General features: G+C 47.3%; 1 protein-coding gene across 1 annotated transcript; it reads right to left on the reverse strand.

Annotated features, from left to right (window-relative positions):
• Positions 1–1,651: 1,651 nt before the first annotated feature.
• On the reverse strand, positions 1,652–9,618 carry EIF4A3 (eukaryotic translation initiation factor 4A3). Its single transcript, XM_026110545.2, has 12 exons — positions 9,447–9,618; positions 9,079–9,151; positions 7,949–8,015; positions 6,819–6,881; positions 6,366–6,498; positions 5,235–5,315; positions 4,650–4,791; positions 3,785–3,923; positions 2,917–3,032; positions 2,263–2,370; positions 2,051–2,178; positions 1,652–1,861 (listed from the first exon to the last, which is right to left on the reverse strand). Exons 1-12 carry the CDS (start codon positions 9,616–9,618, stop codon positions 1,845–1,847), a joined length of 1,239 nt encoding a protein of 412 aa, XP_025966330.1. The 3' UTR covers positions 1,652–1,844.
• Positions 9,619–9,636: the final 18 nt, after the last annotated feature.

Raw genomic sequence — 9,636 nt, forward strand, 5'->3', positions numbered from 1 at the left:
TGGGTGGAGGTCTTAAGTGCCAGCAACTGGAGTGGGACCACAGGTCACAGGAGCTCTGTGTCTGCAGTGTCAGCAACTGCAGAGACTGGAGCAAGCAGAAATCAAGTACTAGCAAGTGGAGCTGGACCATGGGTCATAGGGTCTGCTGGTGCCAGCAACTGGCATGAGTAGGGTATGAGTGTCAGTGTGGGAATATCAAGCTGGACTTAGTGGCAAGTAGGGTAAATGACCTGGGAGCCCAGCACAGAAGTGGTTAGAAGTCTGTGCAAGGGGGGTGTGTGTGTTTTTCTGTGCATGAGACAACTGGTGGCGTTGGCACCTGGAGGCACCAGGAGATCCAGGCCAACTGCTGGAGAGACTGTAAGGTTTGGGGGGGGGGGGGTAAACTGAGACACCCATTTGTATGTGTGCCTGTGCGGGAGGCAATAGATGGGAGGGTCCAAGAGCTGGTTAGTGGATAGATTAGAGTGTCTGAGACCAGTTACTGGAGGGATCCCCAGTGTGTGTATCTGGTTTGGTGTGCAGAGGCAGTTTGTACCAGCAACTGGAGCGGGGCTGTGTTGAGATGTCAGCCACTGGGGATACTGGGGATCCAGGGCCAGCTACTGGGTAGCCTGAGTGTCTAGGCCTAGTAACTGGGAGGGAGCTGCAGCGTATGCACATATGTACTTCCCCCAACAGACCTTTGTCCTGATCAGCTGGAGAAGAGAAGGAGATGAGGCTGTTAGCGTTGCTTGTGCAAGCAATGCTTGTTTCTGTGTTGATCTGTACAGCCAGTCTTAATTATATGCATGTGGTGTGTGTGCGTGTGCATGCGCATGCTCAGCCTTGCTCCTGTGGATCTGGGGAGCATGGAGCTGCAGCAGCCTTGCCTCCACCAGGCTGCTGGATTTGGCAATCCCCAACAATTGGTATCCTTAATAAATTAAGGCTAGTATTTCTCAACCTTTGATAGAGAAGGCATAGAGTAAAACACGGTAACTTAACTACACTGGCAGCATAGCTTCGGCCAGCTCTTGTCTAGCTCTGAGAAAGGATACAGCTAGGAATGCTCTGGAGAAGATATCGAGGATGGTGAAGTACAGCATAATGCTGTAGGACAAAAGATTAGGAGAGATGACCAGAGAAGTGCAACAAGCTACAAAGCCAACAAGGGGCTGGAGAAAGGGACAAGGTAAAAGATGCTGTTTGTTACATGCAATGCTGGTAAGAAGGTACCTTCTCCAGCTGGCACCAAGTTAAATAAGGGTATTCACACTCACAAGCTCATGCTCAAGTCCCCTGGGTGTCTGGGGAAGGAAAAGACTCATCCAGAGTAATGGATGATACCACGGCTGGGTCTAGAAGACCATAAGCAGGAAATTTCTTCCTTTTTGACTCTCTTGTAACTCAGTCTTCTTAAAGTGGCTTAGGTACAGGCCACGGGCCATAAACGTTCTAGACAACTGATCCTTGAGAGGCAAAATTAGTTAAGGAAATTAAAAAAATGCATCAGCTATGGCATGGCACTAATAAGGTGGAGAGCAGGAAATCCTGTATTTTATGAACCAAAGTAGAGGGAGTGTCCACTGTTTTTTCCATAGTGCTATCCAACTATAGTCTCAAAACCTACTACCTGTTACTATCTCAGGTTAAAGTAATCAGGTACAGGTTATGGTAAAACTTCATTTTTTTTTTTAATTGAAAAACATGGGCACAAGTAAAGACATTATTTACACAAGTTCCCATCTGCAGCTCAGCTCAAGAACATAAAAACAGTAATGTGACAACAGCACAGGGGCCTGAAACATAATTATGGAAGGTAACAAACGATATGCTGGCAGCTCCCTCGTAAACATGGACCTTCAAATAAGATCAGCAACTGAAATGAGAGAGAATAAGAGAATGTAAATTTGTGCTGAGTGAGCTGAGAGCCACAGCCCAGCAGTAAAATGCACGCAGTACTGTCCCTGGGCTCTTTCCCAGGGTAAACAAAGGTGGGAATGAGGCACATGGCAAAGCAAAGTGTCTGACACTCGTCTTTCAGATGTGGCACAAACCCAGCACTCACCGTTCATGGGCATCTCGTCTATCTGGGTAGAGTAGTACTGCTCAATGTCTCGCAGGATGCGGATGTCATCGTTCTTCACAAAGTTGATAGCTACACCTTTGCGGCCGTATCGGCCTGACCGGCCGATTCTGTGGGGGCAGAAGGAGAGAGAGAATGGAGCCAACTTGTAAGGCTAATCCAGCCACGCTCCCCAACGCGAGCGCTGTCCTTACCTGTGTATGTAGAGTTCTCTGTTGTTGGGTAGGTCATAGTTAATGATCAGAGACACCTGAGGCACATCCAGGCCCCTAGCCCAAACATCTGTTGAAATAAGGACTCGGCTGCCAAGAGAAGAGGACAGTTACTGCAGTGCCACCCCATACGCGTGTGAGAGAGCCACAGTGTCATCGTCTCCAGCATGGGGCATCCTCTGCCATTCTGCACTCCTCCTCCCACAGCATGTTGGCTGCATCCAGTTCAGCTACTAGGAAAGCTGTCTCCACACTAAATCACCACCCTGAAGTATGAAGCCAGCTTTCATCTTTCAGGATGAATTTGACACTAAGAGCTTAAAAAGAGAGGGATAGTGCCCAAATATTTTTCTCCTTTGATTTATTTTAAATGCAGGAACTCCCACCCTCTTCAGCAAAACAAACCTATGGCTAGAAGTAAAAACATCCCTTCTTACAAGCTCTGGTGATCTCCCCAATGCTGAGCCACCACAAGCGGGTGGATGGGAACTGGAGCTCTTCCTGTTTAATTTAAGTAAAACAAGGGGTGAGGCCTTCAAAGAAGAGAGGTGCTAAGTGCTTTTGAGGCCTGTTTCCTTGGGACCTGCAAGAAATCCTGGCCTGAGGTAGTAGTGCAATGCTGTGTAAGGCACTTACCTTGCGCCAGATCTGAACTCTTTCATGATGGACTCTCTCTCCTTCTGTGGCATGTCCCCGTGCATGGATGAAACCGTGAAGTTGGCCTCTCTCATCTTCTCTGTGAGCCAGTCTACCTGTGCGCACAGCAAGCAGCCAGGGTTAGCCATTTGCTCCTTACAACAAGATGTGCCAGTCGTGCTTGGAGACTGAATGCAGAGACAGATGCTGCTAAGGGCTTTAAGGCTCTTAAGCGTTTTGGAGATGCAGGAAATAATCCTTACGCAAAGCACTAGCTATGCGACATGTAGCGCTGACTTAACACAGCGCTCCATGAATCGCGTAACTGCATCTATCCCTGCAACACTCACTGCTGACAAGTGCGAGTCGTGTTTATCAGCCCAGATCCAAGCCTGCCCAGAGCGCTGGACACGGAGCAGAGACACGCTCCAGACAAGGAGGTTAATAGTTTGAATAACAGGAAGGGAGAAGTACATAGTGACAGACATCCACGCCAAGCATATTAATGGGCTTGGCTGGAACAGGAAACACTGAGTTCTCCCACTTCTGATATGAAAAGAATTAAGGGCTTTTATTCAGGAAGTGTGTTTTTGTTCTAGGGATTATAAGTAATTAGAAAAATAAGCACATTCTTAACTAATCAGTTCTACTTTAAAAAGGCAACTCTTGCCAACCATATCAAGTCTGCTTATAATCAGTTGCTGCCTGTGCTAGGCACATCCCAAAGACCCAAGCTTTACCTCTGTTCTTACTAAACTATTCCTAAATAGACAAAACAGCCAGGCCTTTTAACTGGGTCCACCCCAACATCCTCCTCCGGGTTAATCTCTGCGAGCGAGGTGACATGCCCATCTCACAGCTGCTGTACCTTCCTCTTGGTGTTGCAGAAGATGACAGCCTGGGTGATGGTGAGAGTGTCGTAGAGATCACACAAGGTGTCAAACTTCCATTCTTCCCTCTCCACAGCCACGAAAAACTGCTTGATTCCTTCAAGTGTCAACTCATCACTGCGGGGAAGAACAACAGCTATAACACACGAGTCACAGAGCAGGTGCAATGCAGTTAAAAGCTGCATGTGTTTCAGCAGAGCTCACGCCACTATCTTAAGCGCTGCGGGTGGCTGGGTCCATATGCAAGTCCATGTTGTTCTACAAAGTCCCAAGAGGCCTCCTGAGGACTCAAATGTGACTCGTGCAATAGAGTGGAACTTGGGCACCCTCTCTGATCTAGACAGACAGCTTCAAAGGAAGTGATTTCTCTGCTTGCATCATTTTCACATTCAAAGTACTCGACGAGGAAGACTGAAGAAAGGTAACTGGGGCAACGTAAGAGATAGCGAGGCTTCAAGCCCAGTCAGCTAAATGCTTTTTAGGCTTGCTCTATATATCAAATTAATGCAGGCCTTCAAAAATCCTCTAGAGGGGGAGCACAGGAGTCAGGACAGGTGTGAAGGATGAATTTCCAGAAGGAGAGACTGCTAAACATGGGGAAGATAGGGAGAGGGCCGGGCTGAGAAACAGTGAACAGAATTGGACAAGGACAAAGCAAAAGACAGAACAGCCTCTGCTGGAAAATGGGCCATGAAGAATGTCTGCAAGTACCTAGTCAAACTGCAACGGTGCGAGGGAACACAAGAGGAGACTTTGCACATTTAAATCAGTCAACATTGTGAACTGGCCCCAAGCTGGAACAACCTGAAAAACTCCTGTTCTCCGCAAGGGAACCTCACTCACCGTTTCACCAAGATGCGAATGGGGTCTGTCATGAATTTGTTGGTCATCTCTAGAATTTCATGAGGCAAAGTGGCGCTGATCAGAACCACCTGTGTAGCTGGAGGCAAGTATCTGTACACATCATAAATCTGCTCCTTAAAACCTGCAAAAGCAAATCCAGTAGTGCAGAAATGTTAGTGCATCTTCCTCCTGAATATCCCGTTCTGTCACAATTTGCTCTGGAATTCTGTAGTGGCCCTTTCATAGCATAGACCCAATAAGCAGTGAATCAGGAACTTGCAGCCAGCGTCGCCCATTGCTCCCCTCTCCCCAAATCCCCCAAACCCACTATGACGTGGCTGCGTTATGCAGTACGGTATAAGAGGGTGGCGCTCAAAAATCTGTAACTACTGAAAAGGACACTCCAGCTAAATCAGATGAGACATTTTAACTAGCTTAAACTGTTACAGCCTGTAACAGAACTAGAACTGTACAACTATGGCAAAGAAAGGAGTATGTTTTTTAGAGCAGGACCTACCAGCTGGGGGACACAAAAATCTCCAAAAGATGAGGAGAAAGGAAGTGCTAAGGAAATCGGTATTTTACCTTTATTGAGCATTTCATCTGCTTCATCCAAAACCAGCATTTTGATGGCTCGAGTCCTTAAGCTTCGGCGACGAATCATATCTGTAAGATTTCACTTTGTAAGATTAAAAGGCTCTGAAAGCGTGCGAGCTTGCAGTACTCCCAGATGCTGACTAGTGCCTGGTGATGGGAAGGCACTTCCAAGGGCCAGAGCTACCCCACTGCATGCCGCAGCCCAGGGGCACGTCTCTGCAGAACAGCCTAGGGGAGCACTGACTGCAGGGAGGCTTTGAGAGGCCGAGTCCTGCGATGCTGTTTGCTAAGCACACAGCACAGGTGAATCGCAGTCCCCCACAGCAAGTTCAGCTGGATACGAGAAATGCAAAACACCGTATGAACTTTTAACCAACAGATCCCACAAATCTAATTTCTGTTTGGGGAAGTATGTAGCATAATCCTCTAACTGTGATAGAAAAGTATTTGCTATTAATATGTTGCTCAAAGCTAGCCCAGTCTTCATGTACTTTTTTTCCTCTTTTTGCAACTAGCTCTGTGTCCCCAGTGACAGGTTCCTACGTAAGAAAGAGTTGCCTGTACCTCAGAGAGTCAAAAAAATGTGAGCTCAAAGGCTAGCACTGTGTCACTGTGGTACTTCCCATTAACACTAAACATAAAAATCTTCATACAGTGAAAGCAGAAAGTACATATGTACCTGGTTGAAACAAAGGCAGTGATGGCCAGTACACAGAAAATATGAGCCTGACTTAAGACACTGAAATAGCCCCAGCTCCTGTCTTCTCTGACACTCTGAAATAGTTCCCGGGATTTTTTAATTTTCTGCTTAAAAATATTCTTCTCTCCAGTGCCGTCATGTAAAGACCCATTTGAACAATGAAAAGCAAAATATAAACAGAGAAAATCCAAATACTAACCCTCTCTAGCCTCTTGCAGATATGACCATGGTAAGTTGATACCTTGTTATACTTAGGCATATTTTACATTAGTTGTGTCAAGATAAATGTAGTTTTCATGGTATTTCAATCTCTGGAATTTAACTGTCTTGCACATGAAGTGCACAAAATTTGCAGGAGGTTCCCCTGGATATCTTGGGTCTGACCCCAGAGGTGACGTACCCTCTCTGCATCTCCTTACCAAACACACGGCCTGGCGTGCCAGCAACAACGTGCTGCCCGTAATCCAGCTTTCGGATATCTTCACCCACGTTGGTCCCTCCGATGCAGGCATGGCACTGGACGTTCATGTAGTCTCCCAGAGCAAGGAGACCCTGTTGGGACATGCAAGAATGGCTTAGTTATCTGAGTTCTCATGAAGTTCACCTATTTGCAAAGAGATGCAGGCCTGCACAGCCATAAAATATTTTAAAAAGACATAAGAACAGAAAGAGGGATCTTTTAGGTGCATTACCCAAATTTCCTCAGTAGCCAGCCTTCAAACACTGGGAGCTCAGAAAGAAAAAGCCTTCCTCTAGTGGAAGCTGCACTTTCAGCTCTACTGAGGGACTGCCTGAGAAGTGACCCCAGGCCTTACAAGTGCTTTACAAAGAAGGAGAAATCAAAGGGTACAGTTGCTTTTAAGTGCTCCTACCTTCTGAATCTGTACAGCTAATTCCCGAGTTGGAGCTAAGATCAATGCCTGGGTCTCGCGAACCTGATTAAAACAGATCAGTTAATCACATGGCTGTGGCTGATCAAGCTCAACAGAGATTACAGATCCCACAGCACTCCGAAGTGACACACTTGAAGGATTAATTACAGCGTTCTGTACCTACTGCTTGGAAGGGTCAGTTCACCTAGAAAGCTGCTCCCACACAAAGCATTTACACAATAACGGCCTCTTATGTAAGTTACTTTTGACAAGATGGCACCCAACGCAGTTCTTAATTTCATCAACTCATTTTTTATTCCAGCCTCATTTCTGAAAACAGTTATAAAAATGTGTGTACTTTTCTTGCAAACAAATAGGAACAAATTTTCAAATGACTTAAGTTTCATATTTTCAATTCAGACAAAGGCTTTGCATTGTTCAAGGATTCCAAGACAATGTTTTAAAGCATCGTGTTTGTGAAATATTCTGAGCGCTTTACAGAAATGAGGTAAAAAGCTGCCCTTCCCAGTCAGAATACAGAGTTTATATTTATGTCCCCAGGCAACAACAGGTGAATGACAATCGAAGCTTAATGGAAGGGACTACTAGTCCACAGAAAATCATGCACAGAAAATCACTTAAGAGCATCCATATATTCAAGTTATATTTGAAAAACATTCGGGTGAACAAAATACCCCAGATTAGAAGACAAACAAACATTTGTCAGCCAAAAATCTAGGTTTGACTCTATGCAAGATGTGCCATCTGTTCATGGACAGGTTAATGATGTTAGGACTACTTGAGAACAACTGTCTGTTGGAAGATTAATTTACCCCTCTAATGCTGTCAATAGAAGCATCTGAAAGAGGTTAGCTGTTAAAAGGCAGCTTTATAATTACAAGATTTTATCTGAACTTTTTATTCTGTTAAGGTGGGTTTAACAGTTAAATCCTTATAAAAATAGAGCCTGATGAAATTTACAGTCAGAATTTTGGCCGAAGGCCACTGCCCATAATGAAAAGATTTCATTTTAAAGCTTTGCTCATTCACTCTAACCAAATGAAGGCTTTTTAAATGAAGACTCCACTGATGTACTTTAAAAATTCTTGTAGGACATGCTGTGAAATCACCTGTATATCCAGGCACTGCAGAACAGAGATGGAGAATGTTGCTGTCTTCCCTGTTCCAGACTGTGACCTGAGAAAGAGATGTTTGGTAAATACTTTTTTCAGAACATCCAACACAGGCAATTTCAATATGTTCTCTCTCATCTCTCTGCCCAAAGGTAACTTTCTGCCATTCCTTCATTGCCAAGAAGTGAATATTGCAAGCAACATATCCCATGAAGTTTTGCTAATGTAAATTTTACTAGGAAGACAAATAGCTTTAAGAAATGTAATCTCAGGGCTACAGTATGCTCTACCGCAGGGTCCCCAGCATGGCATGTCTACCCCTTATCACACCAGCATTTCAACTTTCTGCAATATGCCTTGCAAGTTTTTTTTTTAAAGGTAAAATGGTAGACATACTAATACATTTCAGAAGACTATAAATTTCCACCAGTGACGTAGAAAGGATTTTTTTCAATTGGATGCATATACCCTTTGTCTCTAGAGACAAATACTAGACTGTTTCTACTTGCTGCTTCTCCCTTGACAGAGACTGCAGGTGTCTCTGTAGTTCTCTCGTTTTGCTGGAAAACATTCCCAAGAGTCCCAGATTCCCATTTATCCAGAATGCACAGTATCTTGGCTGAATGTTTATCACAGTGACACACCTAAAACATTATCCACTTGGTTTGTTACGTATTAACAGCACTGTCAGGAACACTGCCTGCATGCAGATCGGCCCCTTTCACCCCACACTGTTATAATGTGATTTCCCCCATCCTCTGCAAAGTCAAGCAACGGCTGAGAAACACTCCTGACGTCTCTCACCTCCAGCTTCGGGCAGTGAATGCCGCTGGTACTTGCACCACTGACTAAGCCAGCTCTGGGCAGAGAGGCGTGCAGTGCCAGCTCCTCCCGAGCGTGGCCACTTCCTCTGTGCTGTGCAGAGGAAGTTGTTTTTTTAAAAAGAAAACCTGACAGCAAATCTTTTAGGGCAAAACCCCCCCAGCTTCGTAAAGCCAAGCAGGGGGGTATTTGCGAAGCCTTTCACGACTCTCTGCAGAAGCAAAGAGCGGAGCGCGGGCTTTGCAGACAGGACGCCCGGTGCGAAGCGGGGATCCCTCTCCCCCGGGGCGGGTGGTGCCACTCACTGCGCGATCACGTCCCGCCCTTTGATGATCTGCTTGATGGCTCGCTGCTGGATGGCCGACGGCTTCTCGAAACCTGCGAGCGGCACCGCAGTGAGCCCGGGCGGCGAGGGGCGACCCGGCACCCCGCCTCCACCCCAGGCCACGCCCCCTCCGTCCAGGCCACGCCCCCTCCGTCCAGGCCACGCCCCGGCCCGGCCCCGGAACGCTACGAGCAGCGCTGCTGCTGCGCGCATGCGCGCGCCGCCTCCACATCCGGGCGCCGCCGCCGCCCGCCCCTCCCCCGCCCCGCGCGCCGCCAGCCCCTTCGCCCCCCCCACCGCTCCCGTTCTCCCCCCTGCCCGTCCCGCCGCCGCCGCCCCGGGCCGCACCGTAGGCGTAGATGCCGCGCAGCAGGTCCTCGCGCAGCCCCATGGTGTCGAAGGTGGGCGTCACGTCCACCTCCTCGCTCGTCTCGAACTCCACCTTCGTCATGTCCTCCTCCTTCATCAGCCGCTTCCGCGCCGAGCCGGTCGCGCCGCCGGACCCCGCCGACCCCGACATCGTTGAGGCCCTCTCCCC

Source organism: Dromaius novaehollandiae, chromosome 3 (assembly GCF_036370855.1).
Source record: "Dromaius novaehollandiae isolate bDroNov1 chromosome 3, bDroNov1.hap1, whole genome shotgun sequence".
NCBI classification, from domain to species: Eukaryota; Metazoa; Chordata; class Aves; order Casuariiformes; family Dromaiidae; genus Dromaius; species Dromaius novaehollandiae.